Raw genomic sequence first — 17,906 nt, 5'->3', positions numbered from 1 at the left:
TAAAAGGGTTTTGGAACACACCAGAAAGTGGTCAGGAATCACTCCTAGTAGTGATCAAGGGCTATATGCAGGGCTAGAGATTGAGCCATGGGCAAGATAATCACCTTGAGCCCTGTACTATTTCTGTGGTCCAGCATTTTGTCCTTAACAAAGTCTTCACTCGCAGAAGAAACTAATGTAATGCTAATCTACTAGATTATTAGCCATGTCTAACTAGTTTGGGGAAAGAGGGATGGGAAATATTTAACTCCTGCCCTGCTTTTGCCAATCTGTCACCATAGACTGAAGGAACTGGGAGTTTTAGAAGTGAGGCTCACTAGAGATCAATCATGCAGCTAGAAAATATCTCCCCACCCCTCACAGCTCACCACATCGTCACTAAAGGTCTAAATTCGACAGACCATTTTATCCAGACATGCTTTTCAGCTATCAAGAAAAATATTACAAGGCATACTAAAAGGCAAACAACATGAGTTGAAGAGAGAAAGTAAGCATCAGTAACAGACTTAGATATGGCCGGAATGTGGAATTTATCAGCCCAAGAATTTCTAAACACATGACTAATACGTGAAGGGCTCTAATAAAAAGAGTAGACAGAATACAGGACCAGAACAGGGTAATGTCTCTGGAAAATTCTAAAAACCCCTCAAAAATGCTGGAGATCAAAACTATAAAAGAACAAAGAATGTTCTCAGTGTGTTTATAAGTAAATGGACACAATCTGGGTAAAAATTCTTTGCTTTAGGTATTGTCTGTTTGTTTGTTTGTTTGGGTCCACTCATAGAGATGGTTAGGGTTTCCTGCTACATTTAGAGATCATTTTTGGTCAAGCTCTGGGAACCTTATGTAATGCTGGTATCCAACCTGAGTCAGCCATTTATGTAAGGCAAGTGTTCTAACCACTGAACTATTGCTGCAGCTCTAGAATATCTTAAATAGATATCCCCAAGCTTAAAAACAGAAAAAGACATACAGAAACAAAAAAAACACCCTGGAACATTGAAGAACTGTGAGGCAACTGCATAACATATGGATGATCAAACTAAGTTCCAGATGCAGAAAGAAGAAAACAGAAGCTTTTGAAATAATAATGACTGAGAATTTCTCCAAAACATTGTCAGACATTAAACCACAGATCCAGGAAGCAAAAAGGATACAAAACAGGATAAATGCTAATAATTTGGTTAAATATAATATTTATATATCATAATTATATACTGTATAGTATATTATTTTACCCAATTTACCCATTACATTAAAATATTAATATCCCTATATCATAGACATGACATCTCTAAGAAAACATGAAGCTAATCATAAAATCCAGGTCTGTCAAGAGCGCTACCTTAATAATCTCACCTACGTTTAATGATATTACCTGCAGTTCTGTAATTACCAGGTGCCAGTAAGTATTCTAGCTTATAATACAGGACATATTATAATATATAACATATTACATGACCTTGGAATAGTCACACCCTTAACCTTATGTGACACTTGTTGCCACGCCTACTAAACAGATGAGAAAACTGAGGTTTAGAGAGGTATATTGATTTCGGTAAAAGCATTCACACTATGTGCTGTGCTGTATCATAACACATGTAGGCTCAGAGATAATTTATTTATAACCTATATGTTAAAATGTTTAGGTGAATGGAAGATTGCAATGCAATACTTTTATTCAACTCATCACTATTCCTTTGACATGCTCACCACTCACAGATGTCAACTTTACTTTTTGGAGTCAAGTATCAGATGGAGAGGAAAACCTCAATACTTAGTCATACGTCTTATCAGCATTCTGATTCAAAAATGTTTCCTTTATTCCTCTTTGTCATTTCTTGTATGGTTAGAGTACTTTGTTATCACGCCATTTGAAGGAGCATTAAGTCACATAAGTTATAACATACCATATTTACAAGTGCTTACTGTCATAGGCTTATTAATATATTTTATTGACTTCACTTCATTCTGGCAGTTCCCAGGCATACTCCTGGCTCTACACCCAGGGGCCACTTCAGGCAGGCTTGAGGGATCAGATGGAGTGGGGGTATCAAACCTTAATTGAACATGAGCAAGGCAGGCACTCCACCTGATATGCTCTCACTCTGCCCCTCTTATTAGTATTTTTAAATTACTTTTCACTTATATAATTATATTTTCAAACATTTAAATCACTAGTAGAAAATAGGTTTGCTTATAAAAATACTGGCAACCTTAAAATAAAATTCAAACAATTAAAAGCTCATAAAATTAAAAATTTTAATTTTTATTAGTTTCTACCACAAACCAAGGTTATCCGAGCCTGAGAATAAGTTTTGTTTGTTAACAAGAAAGATCACAAGTGTTAGATGTGAATTTGTGTGAACATAGCTAAGATTTACTTGGAGAAGGAGGGAAAGTCCTAAAACAAAAATAGCAGTCTCACCGGTGAGAAAATTTAATTTTAAACTGGCATGTTATTGTCCTGAAATCATTTTTGAAACATAAAATATCAAAATCTGGATAGCTGAGTATTCTCTCTTATTTGCTTGTCACCATGTCTTCTACTGTACTTATGCATGGAAACTATTTTTATTATGTAAATAGTGTAGGCCATTGGGGTGTCAAGGATGTGGCATAGCTTGTGTGTGTGACACCTTAGATTTGATTCCTAATGCTACCCAAGAAAGAGAAACTCTAGCCCATCTGGGTGGTAAATCACCAGTCAAAAGCAAAGCATGTGGGCTCATAGCTTAAGCCAGGGAACGCTAGAGTAGTCAAGACTTAAAAAATGCTTGAACTGATATCACCATGTGCTTTTAACAGAGGGTCTTCCTGGACTGTTTGGAAGTGATTTTACAAAAAGTTAGCTTCAGCCTCAGCAGCTGGAAAAAAAAATGACAAGAAAAGAAAACATCATCCAAGATTGATTTTGTTCCAAAGTTTACCTTCCGCAAAATGCGTAATAACGCTAGATCTTTGAAAGATCAAGGTGGTCAGATATCCTAAGTGAGCAAAGAACTTGTGAGGTAATGTGAGAGAGCAGTTGGTAAAAGGTGGCAGACATCAAGGAACCAGGAGTCAGGCTTGTTCGGGGAACAGGAGCAAGGGGTTGAACATGAAAGGAATGACTTTGAAGTCTCGTCCTCTATTGCTTCTGCCCCTGGGAAGCCTTACAAGCCCGGACAGGCCCTTTACCTGGCTTTGCTCAGCCCTCTCAGTGGTGAAACAGAACATGTTTCCTCCCTCTGATGTCGGTTGTAAAAGCAGATCGAAGTGTCTGTAAAGGTGGTGGCCTGCACCGAGAGTTAATTAAGGTGGTGGCCTAGGCATACAAACAAAATGCAATGTATGAACATGTTTTGGAACCTGCTTGTGAACAAATTAACCATCAAAAATTAAGTCAGCAGTTGTATAAAAACATGGACTAGATAGTAGATGGAGAGTAAGCAATAAATGTTCATTTTATTGGGTGTAGCTGTGGTGTTTGGGGCTTGGTGCTGTGGTCTGTGTTTCTCCATATATTCTTTCCTTAGGGGAAAAATACAGAACTGTTTAATTATTTTTTTTTTGTTTCGGAGCTCAAATGATCAGTGCTCCAGGCTTATTCCTGATTCTACGCTCAGAGATCATTCCTGGCAGGCTTGGGGTCCGTGTGAGGTGCTGGAGATGGGGACCTCGATCACCACATGAAACCCAAATTTCTTACTCAATATGACATCTATCTGATTCCAGAATTGTATGTTTATAAAACGAAGTGATGTAATAACTTTAACACACTGTGGAATACTAAGCAAACAAACCAAACATCCCAGGGGTACTAGCTGAACCAGGAGTCCTAGAAAATGATAGAGAGTGGGTCCTTCTAAGTTCCTTGCACACGTTCTTTATTTTTGTGCCTTTGAAATGTTCTATTTATGCACGCACAGAAAACCCTTTTAAAATAAATTAACTGAAAGACAACAGCTTCAGTCAAAATATCCTGTTGTTATTTTTATCCTGGATAGTCTTATAATTGCACTGTCAATATATCACTTCCTGAAGGACGGGACAGAAATGCCTGGCCCACACAATGAAAGGAAGTGTTTGCACACAGAGAGATCTGAGGACTGTCCTAAACACATGAAGAAGATTGCCGGGGCAAAAAAATAAGAACCAAATTTAGAGCAAGAAGGGCTAATCAAGAATAGAGATAAATCGAGAAATTTAGCCTTTTTAGAAAATTGTTGCTGTTTTCAAAAATGGAATCAGGCAGCTGCCAATCCCAGAGGCAATGCAGCTCCATGCCTCTGTTTAGCTCAGATCATGATGTATTTTAAACCCATGCAGATTTGACATCAGCCTAATGTATGTTGCGCTCTTCATTCTTCTTCCAACTGCTTTATAGGAAACAAGTCTTAGGATTCCGTTTGGTAATGGCTTAGTTGAGGAGGAAAGGGTAACCTATCTCTCAACCTTTGAAGAAGTCAACACTAGACTCAATGAGCAGAGATATCCTGTCGTCCCCTGACATCCAGACAGACAAATTGAAGAAATGCCAAATAATCTCAAGAACTGGGAAAGATAAACAGAAAGGGCAGTCAGAGTGGCTACAGTTATACTCTGAGCAAGGATCTGGACAACTGGGAAAATAAGTAGAGTCTGTAGAGATATGTTGTCAAAGCAGTCTGGAACAGATAATTTAGATTTCTAATTTTTTTCTAAATGTCTAACGTGTCTTCTCCTGTTTGTTAAATCTATAAACAGGTAAAAGTATTGCAGAGAATATTAAATGACATAATATATAGAAAACACCTTGAGCATACTTGCAACTTGGAAGACACTTCATACATGTGAACTATTGTGATTATTCTAAAAATTCTTGCTCATTAATTCCAAACAAAAGCAAATGCCTTTGATCCATAAGTGCAGCCATGTGGGAGAAGCTACTTATTTAAAAAAAAAAAAAACAGCTCAACAAATTAAAAATACATAGCACAGTCACATAAATTTTCTCCTTCTCTCTTTATTGGTTCACTTAAAATTACAATCTCAAAAAGTTTTTGTCAATCCTAAAAATCTGTCAAGATTCTTATTCATCTCTAAACAGTTCTTTCTAGAATGTTCTAAATGATTTCTTTTAATGTACTGAACTTTCTTTTTTTTTTTGGTCTGTTATGGCTTACGGATAGGAATGGTTTGTCTGATAGAAATATTGTTATGAATGTTATCTGGAAAGAACTGGATAGCCACAAACATCTTCCTACCAGCTCTTACCACAAGTCTGTGAAATCCCCTCATTAGTCATTCCTTTGAAAGCATAAAAAAGACTTCTGCTAAATGTAACCATTTGCTGGGAAATATAAAGCTTTTGTCAGCTCATAAGACTCCAGATGATCTTGCTCAGATGTAGTAAAGACAAAAACAAATAAACAGGCGGATAGCCACTTTCTAGTGATAACAAACTTGGACACTGACTAAGTTAACAAGAGTAGAGACAGGGAGATTGAGGACAGGGAATGAAAATGTGAACAAACGTGACATAGAGGGAGTAGTGGAAGAAGGCTTCTGGTGTTTTGGTGGTAGTGGTGGTAAAGAAACCCTCTATACCACATACATGAATATTAATGCTATTTTAGTCATGTTAGGTCAAACACAATTTTTTGAAGAAAGACTCTGTTTTCAGTTTCTTTATTAATTTCCCCAGCACATATTTATTTTCTTATTAAACAGTTCACCCAAGCATCAATAAATGTATGTTAGGAAATGGGACTATAAAATTGAATGAATTATGTTGCCAATCCTGAAGTAGAAGTATAATGATTAAAAGTGCAGCCACTGGAATCAAATGATATCAAACTTTATCTTTACCAGTCTCTAGCTATGTCTCTTAAACAAACGATTTTATGACTCAGTTTCTTTGACCATCTACCTGTCTGGTTGGCCTTAATGTGTTCAAACAGTTTAATAAGTAAATCATATTAAGTTATTCATGTTTATTAGTAAATTTTCAACTGCTAATAATCAGTTTATTAATAAACAATGGTGGATATAATTAAATTTATAAATATTATTGCCATTCCCATTATTACTATATAAATAAAAGATGTAACAGACTAAACAGTATATGTTTAAAATACTTTGATTATAGGTGCTGTGTAGTAGCCAGCTCTGCCTGGGGAACATCAAGGTTTCTTCATAGAGGTAAATGTATAGCTTTCCTAGACTTTTATTGCAATCATGCTCATATCTTTCTAATTTACCCTTGTGTTTTCCAAAGGAGGAGCGGGGCATAGGGCTAGAGTGATTCAAGGGGGAAGTTGTAGTCTCAGGTTCAGTGAAGCACTTTCTGCTTGTTAGCTTAGAGAATGGTTTTCTGAGAGACACTGCGTGACTATTATTTTCTGAAAAGGCCAAAACAGCTTGTGAATCTGTGCTGATTGCATGATGATACTGCAAAGAAAATTTAATCAGGACACCCTTGGTTAGCAGTTTCCAATAGCTTGTCATTATTTTCAGTATAGAAGATATAATCATTAGAAATAAATTATTTACGGTTATCCTTGGGTATGCCCATACTCATTTAACATCAGATTATGTAATAAAACATTTTTATTATTATTTATTTATATGGGCTGGAGCGATAGCACAGCGGTTGGGCATTCGCCTTTCACATGGCCGACCCAAGTTCGATTCTTCTCCCCCTCTCGGAGAGCCCGGCAAGCTACTGAGAGTATCGAGCCAGCGCGGCAGAGCCTGGCAAGCTACCCGTGCGTATTGGATATGCCAAAAAGAGTAACAATAAGTCTTTCAAAGAGAGACATTACTGGTGCCCGCTCAAACAAATCAATGAGCAACGGGATGACAGTGACAAAGTTTATTTATATGCTAAAGATCTCTTGTTTGAGTATGTACCTTGTATATCATGTCTATATTATTAATTTTTTGACAATATGTGATGAATGGCCTCACTTCTAATAATTCCAGAGCCATTATTGACCCATAAGACATTCAAAGCCCTCTATAGTGTCTTATTCTCTTATTGCTAATATAATTTTTCTAACTCTTTATTCATTGTACTTTCTTGAAATTCACTTTGTGCTTTGCGGCTTGGAGATTTCAGCCAGTGAACCAGATAGCTCAAAGGTTAAAGTGACTTCCTGACATATGTAAGACACTGAGTTTGATCCCCAATACAACACATACCCATAGCCAGCCTTGAATGTGTAACCATGATAGTCCCAGAGCACTACCTCAGTGAATTTGGTGTCCCCAGTAACCCCAGACATGAGTGCCTAACAGTCAGACATACATCCAAATATCACCTGCAATGGCCCCCGAGTTCTAAGTACTGCTGGAGAACCCTCTCCAAAGTTTCAGTTCATGCCTTTCTGCTGGTGTAGACCCAATCTCTCTCTATTGTGCCCAAAATCTGAACAGTCATTATCCTCTACTCCACTGCAACCCCTAGAATAGTACTAGAATTTAACTTCTTGGTTATTCTCTTGACATTAATTCCTGTCTTTCTGATATTCTTTGATATTGGTTGATATTATTATAATCAATGAATTCAAATATAATTTATCATCTATATTATTTTAGAACATTTTGAGTATTTATATATTTTTTATTTCCTGAACTGCACTGTGATGTTTTCAAAAGCTAGGACTGTTGGTATTACTAAATTTTTTGCTGCTAAATAACATTTTGTATAGAGTAGACATTTAATTAGCATTTCTTCATTGACACTTGGATAAATCTATAGAGAAAAAATGTAGTTAATGAGCTGAAAATATGTTTGAATATTGAACAATTTTCTAGTTATCAAGTGTTTTAAGAGAATATCTGAACATTTATCAGTCACTTTATAAATTTTGTTCACGAAGACAAGAATATATGCTTCCTTGGTAGAACAGTTTTTGAAAGTTCTATGACAATTGAATGCACAATTACTAGTTTAGCTATGTTGCTATCTGAGTAAGGAAATCTTCCCTTTTGTGGACAGAGAGTAAAAAAGGAAGATGGAACAGAAGAGGGGTAGACAAGGAGAAAGGAGAAATGAGTGCAGGAAAAAGTGAAATAAATGAGGGGAGAAGAGTATAAGGAGAGGAAAACAAGAGAAGGGGAAGAAAAGGAAGTTGCTGTCCATGTCGATTAATGGAGAAACAAGGTGAAAAGTAGGGGAAAAAGCATTATTACGTTGAAGATTAGAAAACATTGGATTCATGTCTGCATAGCAACCAATTTGTCCACTTCTTTTCTATCAAAAGAAGCACTCTTGATAGAAAAGAAGAGCAGAAACATGCATTTTCAGAAAGAGCAACTTGCAGGGCCTGGATAGATTTCCTTCTAGGCCAGAACTGGAGGGCCAGTCATTGTATTTGCACACTAAACACTGTCTCCTGTTAAGAGTCCCACAAGTTCATTATCTTAAGGACCTGATAAAGGCAACTTCTGCCCAGAAGTTTACTGATTTTGCCAGTTTGAAGTCAACACTTAATGTAGAGTCTAGTTTAATAAGGGACAAGAGACAGCAAATCTAACTTTCAGACTACATTGATAGGAATATACTCTCCTAAAGTGAATCACTGGATCCTGACTAAATTTTACATATTTTTCTCCCTTTCACATATTTGCTACATACATGCTTGTTTGGTGGCCTACCTAACACCGTCTTTGAAGGTAAATGAGAGAAAAGATGGTGGTGTGGAAGGCATTTGCCTAGTCTGGAACACCCCAAAGAGTGAGAAGGCTTTAACTTCACTACTGGCTTAGGGTGGTGTTCACACCTGAGGTTCTCAGGGCTTACTTCAGACTCTGTTCTTAGGGATCACTCCTGACAGGTCTTGACAATATCCAGGGCTGGGATCAAACCAGTGTTACCCATGTGAGGCAAGTATCTTACTTCTGTACTCTGTTCTTTTCAGAAATTTTATAGGTTTTTTTTTAAAATGTCTCTAAAGTGTATGCTCTCTCCACTGACCAAAATTCTTATGCTCTTTTATAGTTGGTGGGGCTGGTGGGAAAGGGGCTGACAAAAACTAAACTTGTTACTGGAATTGGCTCTTATATAGAAAGCCTCAAACTAAATTCCAGATAATTTTCCAGTTCCTAATAAATTTATTTTTCCAATTTTACACCCATGCACAAATATATCCCTTTCTCTTGTGGAATTTTTAAAGGAGATTCTTTGTGTAATCTTCTTTCTTAATAGCTACTAACAAGGTAATAAGTTTCCTCTAATTCTTGAGCTTCAATACAACTTTGCACATTATCACAAGTAGGAAAGCTAAGCAGAACTAAAATGCCTATGCATTTCAAAAATTTCTTAATAGGGTGCAGGAAAAATAGTAGAGTGGATAAGATACTTGTGTAATTGGGAGACCCAAGTTTGATACCTGGCACCCCCATGTGGTCCCCTGAAACCCACCAGGTGAAACTTTTGAGAAGAGTTAGGAGTAAGCCCTGAGCCTGTCAGGTGTGACCTGAAAGACAAAATTTTAAAAACCCCAAACCCAAAACAAAAATACACATACAAAAAATTCTACATAGATTGGAATCTGTATCAAAAATTCTCAGTAGGTTGTAATCTTACTGATATCAGTAAACTTAAGATTGTTTATTAAAGGTTGTTGTTCACAATAATTCTTTCAGTTTTTGTTTCATAGTGGGAGTGAGAAAAAATATATTAGACCGAAGAATAAAACCGACCCCCTCAAAACTAAAAGTCATCCTTAGCTGTACAGGAAAATGGTAGTGAAAGTCAAGCAGTGAGAAAAATAGTGATAGCAACAAAGAAAAGTTCCCACCAGCCACTGCACATTTCCTCCCTGTGATAACAGCACCTCATTTAATATGGTGTGGCACTGTAATTATTCTCTAGAAATCACATGCCATGAAGTCAGTTCTTTTTCTTTTTGAAAAGGAAGTTCAGACTAAGCAATACTTGGGTCAAAGGCTGACTTACGTGCGGGAAAGCCAGAATTAACCCATACCACCTGCAGCAACAGCCCTCCTACTAAACTTTTTTCCTCCAAGCCCAACACAGCCACAAAGCAGACAGGAAGAATTAAGACAGTCCAAACTCAAGCTGGTGTATATGAACAAATGCACAAACAGTCCCCTTTGTGACGTGATTTCAAAAGGAAACTCACTGGAGCGTGTGCCCCTGCACGCACACACTCACCCCACTTCCTTCCACCTAAAAGCAAACCTTTGAGCATTTTGTGAAACTCACTTTGCTGCTGCTGAAGCAGAAATATACAGAGCTGGATCTGAAATTACTTAAATATTTTAAGCCCAAAGTCTAAGGGGCTGAGACTTTTTTTGAGCTGGCTTTTTTTTTCCTTTTTGGGTCACTCCCGGCATTGCACAGGGGTTACTCCTTGCTCACGCACTCAGGAATTACTCCTGGTGGTGCTCAGGGGACCATATGGGATGCTGGGAATTGAACCTGTGTCAACTGCATGCAAGACAAACACCCTACCCACTGTGCTATTGCTCCAGCCCCAAGCTGGGCATTTTCAAAGATGTTGATTATGTGACCATACTCAGACCATCACTGAAATATGGATTATCATCGGATTCAGCACTCGTCAACATTTGTCTGCCTCTCTATGTGCAGCTCACCATGATGGGGTGTCTCTGAGATCCTCAATCATAGGCTCATTCTACCAAGATCTTGGGGCTTGCAATTTGCTTTATTGACCACACAGGCAAATGCGTTTTTTTATTATCATTATTCCACAAACGCAAAAGCTCTTCCAATGAACCTCACACTTCTCATCCCTTCTATTAGTAAACTCTCACTCTTTCAGAGCCTTGAAGTTGATTCATTTTTTCTTTTTAATACTTTGCACTTTCTCTTCACACTTTGGGTGTTTAAAATTCTAAAATTCACTCAACAAACATTTATTAATCACCTAACATCTGCCAAGCACTCCTCTATAACCTTGTGGCTGAGTAGCAAACAAAACACATAAAGGTCCTTATCCACAAGAAACTATTGTCCTAGTTATGGATAGGAGGATATTGTTTCAACTATTAGAATAATAAATGTGAACATGCAAATAATAAAGTTACCTTGTTTGCAAGGTAACCAATTTGAAAGGGGAAAGCAAACAAATGAATAACTTAAAGAAGGACATTGAGCAGATAGGAGATTCTGATAAAGAAAAAAAGCAGGGTCAGATCTGAGCAAAGACTTTAAGTTCTACTAGCAAAACAGATATTTGACTAAGTAAAAATGTTCCAGACCAGAAGTCCTCCATAATGATCTAAAGCAAAAATATATGTGTCCCAGAACAGCAAGAAGGCTATTGTGGCTTAAATGGCATACACGAAAAATATGAACGAGAAAAGGTTCTAGAGTCAATGGAACCAATTCAAGTAGTCTTTACACTTGGAGCCATTGCAAAATTTGATATTGGTGCAGGAGATATGCTAAGGAATGGTCTGCCTTCTGTATTGAGACCTGTTTTTAGGGAAGCAAAGTAGAACCTTGCTCCAAGTTTCATCCCGCTGCTGAATTCCTGACCCAGAGATGCAAGAAGCATTTGTTGCATAAATTTGTATGTAAATGAATGTAGCATAAAATATGAATAATAAGACACAGAAATCTTCATAAGTGTGAACATAAAGATATTTTCACATCTTTGGGAGTATACATAGTACATCAATTTCACAGATTATTTATTGCTTATCTTTTCCATTGAAAGGAGTTAAATCTTTATGTCTCCCATTTTAATGCATAATATAATATCCATCAATTCCAAGCTCCATATAATAAGGTTAACTTCTATTTCCTTAAGCCAAAAGCACATTCTAATATAACCACATGAGGTGGACTTTTTAAAATTCTGAACTTTATGGAAGAAGTATGCTTTCACAACTTGAAGAATCATGGTTTCAATTCCTATTTGTGTATATTCATTTTAAGAAGGGAAGAAGTTTCAATGGCCACAGATTCTCTCTGGACTCCTACAAAATTACTTGTAGACCTTCATTTAGGCAAAAGAAAGAACTCTAAGAAGGGATCTGGAAGTCCCTGAACAAACCCATCTGGCAGGAAAAGGAAGGCCAGATGGCATGGCAGCAATAGATTCACAGAGGAAAGGCAGCAGATGTTGGATTGTGGTCTTTCTCAAGATGCTAATATAGTCTCACAGCATCAATTCCAAGAATGGAAGGTTTTAAGGTTTAAAGAAATCATCTTATTCATTTGGTCATTCACAAAAAATCATGGTGGGTGTCCCAGAGTATGGCCCTGGCAATGCAGATCCAACCAAAGAACAGGTATGTCCATGGGAGATCACACAAGCCCTGACTCAGGTCACATAACCCTCCAGAGACAAAATTTGCCTTAGGGTAGTAGAAAAAAATAGCTCATATGTTATATGAACTGTAGTACATTTATAATGTTATCCGTAGCACTGTCATAACATTGTTCATTGATTTGCTCGAGCGGGAACCAGTAACGTCTCCCTTGTGAGACTTATTGTTACTGCTTTTGGCATATTGAATATGCCACAGGTAGCTTGCCAGGCTCTGCCATACAGGCAAGATACTCTCAGTAGCTTGCCGGGCTCTTCGAGAGGGGCGGAGGAATCGAACCCGGGTCAGCCACATGCAAGGCAAATCCACTGTGCTATTGCTCCATCCCATAGAATATAAAATAAAAATAGTTTGTAAAGTATTAGGCATAAGCAGCCATATTATATTCCTGAGTTTTAATAATTAGATATGTGACTGTCTAAAGAAGGAGCCTCGTATCCCTCCTGCCCCCAGCTCAGTATACAAGAGTATAAAGACACCAGAATGGAAATAAAATTGGAGCACAAGCTGAGAGTGGGTATATACCCATAAGGGTATCACACAATCATAGAGTATTTTCAGTAACAGTGATTTAATAGAGTCCACTCACACGTCTCGGGAACCCCTGATGTTCCCCAAACCAGGGAGTAAAGGTCACATGTTTCTAAATCCCTGTGCCATTTAACTGCCTCTTCAAGCTTGAATGATCAAAGCCATGTCTTATCACTAATTAAATAAACGTGCTATCACTTCTGTACTATGGCCTGATATCCGAGATTGTCACACAACTTCAAGGGTGTAATGGAATATCCTCAAATCCATTCTGAATCCTTGACTAAGAATCCCTGTTTCATCTGAGAAGAAACAACGCCTAGGCCTGAGTTTGCCCTGTGGGAAGTAGATTTTTCTCACTTAGAATCCCAGTTCTGCCGCCATTTACTAGTCTATAGGCTCTTAGGAAAGTTGGCTAAAATGACTGTCTCTATTTCCTAAAGAAAAAAAAAATTTTTTTCCAAAAAAAAAAAAATGGAAAGTGTGAATGCCCCATAGGATTTTTGTGAGGATTTAATTATAGGATGCGTGTAATACTTGAAAGACTTCAGGCAATTGGAAAGCTTTATAATGTCTATGTAACTTATTAATTCTTGCTAAGTTATACCTGCCAGCACCACTAAAACTGATTCTGTTTCCTCATTCTAACATAGTTTTTCTTCCTTTCCAGTGGCCAAATTTCTTAAAGTGCTGCAACCATAAAATTTCTATTTTCCACGGCTTACAAATCAGATTCCTGCTCTAAATTAATGTTAGTACACTGTTTATATGGTGAGATTTATCAGTAACTGCTATCCTGTAAATAATTTAGAGCAAAATTATTTTATTGAAATATCATAGGTTTATTGGATAAAATAGAACTAATTCCAGTAAATGAATTTGAATAGTTAAGAATAAGGTTCTAGGGACTGGGGAAATAGCCCAATAGTTGAAAGCTTACCTTGTAAATACTACAACAGAGAATACTAAGGTTCTGACAGACACTTGTAAGTAATTTAGAGCAAAATTATTTTACTGAAATATCATAGGTTTATTGGATAAAATAGAACTAATTTCAGTAAATGAATTCGAAAAGTTAAGAATAAGGTTCTAGGGACTGGGGAAATAGCCCAATAGTTGAAAGCTTACCTTGTAAATACTACAACAGAGAATACTAAGGTTCTGACAGACTCTGCCTAAAGGTTATGAGACTGGACTATCAGTCATCTCAGAAACAGTACCCAGACAGTACCCTGCTGCCACCATCACTGCTGACCACAGGCAGACCCCATAGCTTCCAGTAGTGAGAACTGGGGTAAGGATGCGTGAAGTAACATAGCAGTTTTAAAGGTGATTATATTTAACTTAATCCCATAAACAAAATTTTCTAATTCAACATTAAATATGTAGATATGTACAAGTTGTTCTGAAGATACTTTATAACTTTTTAACTGTGTAGTTGAAATCTCGCATCAATTATTTATTTATAGCACATCTCAGAAGTATCCAGATTTCATAGACTCCATGGTTATATAAGGATGGTGACTATCGTTCAGGGCAACTGAACTCTGTGGCTGCATTATTCTTTTTAGCTCTCTATCACAATACCTAGTATAGAATATTCCTTATTACAAATGTTCTGTTAGTGTTTTTCATGTTGTTTATTTTACCAGTTTATTTAATACCAGTACAAAAGGTAATACTTTTATGTCCGCATGGGAAAAATGCATATTTTTTATAGCACAAAAAGTAAAACCATGGAAAGCAATTTTAATTTACAATAAACAATAAAAAGTTTGTTCTTTTTAAAATAAAAGTATAAAAGGAGTTTTTCAATTACAGTTTCCTTAAAAATTGTAGCTTGTGACTAGATTGGTAGATCTTTAAACAAAACAGTATACATAGCAAGAAAATTATTTGCTTGTTTGCTATGTCTAGAGAAACAATTCAGTTTTACTTCACTTTATAGTAAGAGTAAGAATTTTAGATGAAAGTAGTTGATTCTTAAAACACTTACAGAAGTTTGTGCATTTCAGTAGAATATTTTATATCATTTTCCTGACCATCACATGATTTTTCCTTAAAATTTTATATGATAAAATGAAGTATTCAAACATGGTCTTTGAATTCCTCAGATATAGTAGAGAAAATGAATTAAATTATTTCCATAATTATTAATTACTAATACCATCCATCAATACCAAATCATCTTCAAATGCTTGTTTGAAAAATTGATATAAAACAAAATGATATCTTGATATGTATTCAGTATTACTGTATCTAAAATTGAACATAACCCTACCTTCCTTATCAAATTTATTCCAGTTAGGATTTACAATAATCCTAACTGGGTTTTTTTGGCTTTTTGGGTCACACCCGGCGATGCTCAGGACTAACTCCTGGCTCTGCACTCAGGAATTACTCCTGGCGGTGCTCAGGGGATCATATGGGATGCTGTGAATCGAACCCGGGTCGGCCGCATGCAAGGCAAATGCCCTATCCGCTGTACTATGGCTCCAGCCCCATAGTATATTTTTAATATTTAATATTTTTAAAGAGAGCCAGAGATGTGATTTAAATGAAAGATCAAAAGCTTGCAAGACCTTGTGTTTGATCTTCTTCTCTGTGCACCCCTATCCAGAACTACCAAGTAGATCCCCAGTGACCCTCTAATACCGCTTGGAATGCTACCCCCCAATCAAAAAAGACAAAAACAAAATGGATTCATATAACAGCAATATTGATTGTGACCATTATAAAAATTAACAGAATATGATAATTACGGTAAACAAATTGACTCACCTTTGGCAGTCTTAAGGGTAATTTGCAAACTGGCAAATCATAATGGTTTTCATTAAATATAAGAGACTGATCCATGTTGGGAGCTAGCTTTTCTTTAGGTACTTTATAAACTACAACAGTGCCCTTATAATGAGGACAGCTATAGTTTCCAAATTCATCCACCTCTTTGATGTGGAGTTCCAGCCTGTTTTTCCTTTGTAAATGAAAAATAAGCTTGTAGTCTTTTCCATAATCCTTCCCATTGCCTAAATAGAAGTAAAATGAATTTGTTACTATGATGGATCATTTATCTTAAGTTTTTTGAAATCCAAATTACAATTTATCTCTTTAATATAATTAAATCTTTGCGATATGTGTCATAACTTCTTGTCAAGACATAGCCAAACATAGCACCAGTAGGCTGAAATAATTTAGATTACTAAAAAGATTTCTTATTTGAAATTGGATCAGGACCTCATTGGTTGCTCCTAGCTATAATCATCTTTTGTTTTATTTTTACTTAATTTGACTATAACAAGAAACTATTGTAAACAGTCCTGTATGTATTTAGAAAATTGTTTTCATTCATAAGTATCTTTTTCCTTTACCCTTAATTGGTATTTCATTGCCACTACAAATGTGTGGCTTTTCAATATGCAAGTTACTAAAAATTCAAAGTTAGTATTCAATTGTATATACATTATAAAACAACAAAATATTTTAAATAAACATTTTGATCTCTCATTTAAATCACATTTCTGTCATTGTACTCATAATTCAGAAATTCAGTAGCCACATGTTTAATGCAAAAATAAAATTTCTGACCATTCAGATAAAATATATTTCTACCTAAACTGGAGAGACAGCTCAAAGATCTGGACTGCATGTTGGCATGGTACTACTGAAGTTCCAAGCTCAACCCAGGTACTACATCGTCTGTTGAGCCCCACCAGGCGTGGCACTTGGAGACCGTCAGCTCCACAAAGTCTCAGCAGCATCAAATCACATAGTCAAGCACCAAATCCCTTAGATAAATGCAGCTTGCCCTACCTAGTGCTCCAGGAATGGTGCCAGAACCTGCCGCTAAGGTAGCACTTTGAAACAGGCAACATTCCCGCCATCACAGAAATCAATGGTACTTCTCTACAACTTCCCAAAGGAGAATTGCTAGATTGAAACTACAGGGATTTTATTAGAGTCTAACAAGTGATCTACAAGCATTGATATACCTTTTGGCTTCTCACTGAAAATACTAGAGTTTGGGAAAACATAACATTTCATTCATATAGATTTTACCATGGTAATAGGGACATTTCACCTTTACATTGTAACAGGGAAATGTTACCCTGTTTTCTAAAGAGTGTATTAATTATTCTAAGATAAATTTAAAAGTAAACTCTCATTTAGAAATAAAGATTATACATTTCATACAAAAAGGTCTTAGACAGTGCTAAGGTCTAAGCACTGTCCTCCCATTGTCCATCAATTTGCTCGAACGGGCAACAGTAAAGTCTCCATTGTGAGACTTGCTGTTACTGTTTTTGGCATATTGAATATGCCATGGGTAGCTTGCCAGGCTCTGCCATGCGGGCGGGCGGGATACTCTCGTAGCTTGCCGGGCTCTTCGAGAAGGACAAAAGAATCAAACCCGGGTCAGTCGCGTGCAAGGCAAACACCCTACCCGCAGACTTAAGTCTAAGATCAAAATATATCTATATTCAAATATTCAGCCAGATTTCCTATTTCTGAGTCTGACTCCATTATTTTTCCAAAATTTTATTGATTCCATGATTAATAGTATTAATAATAGAGTTTCTTGAACACAGTGTTCTAATATCACACCCAGCACTCGTGTGTCAGCTACAGGAGGAATAAGCTTATTTTCTAGGCTTGTTCTGAGAATGAAATTAGATAATATGTATAAAATGATTGGTATGGGGTTTGGCACCATTTATTGATCAAATGATCAATAAATGATAATAATCATAGTAAACAATAGAAAAGAATGAGCATCTTTTTTGAATTTACATGATGAAAACAGTTCTTTTGACTTTTTAGTCCTTTTGATTTTTAAAGGTATAATAATTTGAGCTCTTTAGTAAAGTAATTTCTAGAGTTTGACCTTTCTTAAACATTAAGTTTTATAGACTCTTAATCGTATAATTCCATCCTATTCAGTTCTTTCCCAAACTTTTGTTTTCATTCTTCCTGTAAGTACTCTTTGAGCTCTTTCTAACAGTCCTAGGTGTTGGAATATAGTTATGAACATTTTAGGTTTAACATTGGTATGTCCATTCTCCTCTGACACAAAGAGTTTAGGT

General features: G+C 36.5%; 1 protein-coding gene across 1 annotated transcript in view; it reads right to left on the bottom strand.

Annotated features, from left to right (window-relative positions):
* DTHD1 (death domain containing 1) overlaps positions 1–17,906 on the bottom strand; it is a 68,217-nt gene that overhangs the window by 17,006 nt on the left and 33,305 nt on the right. Inside the window, exon 8 of the mRNA XM_004608072.2 lies at positions 15,607–15,851. Within this exon, the coding sequence (XP_004608129.2) occupies positions 15,607–15,851 (245 nt within the window). The remainder of the gene's footprint in view (positions 1–15,606; positions 15,852–17,906) is intronic.

Source organism: Sorex araneus, chromosome 5, assembly GCF_027595985.1.
Source record: "Sorex araneus isolate mSorAra2 chromosome 5, mSorAra2.pri, whole genome shotgun sequence".
Lineage (NCBI taxonomy): Eukaryota > Metazoa > Chordata > Mammalia > Eulipotyphla > Soricidae > Sorex > Sorex araneus.
The sequence above is the reverse complement of the archived record's forward strand: the minus strand, read 5'-3'. Positions and strand labels throughout refer to the sequence as shown.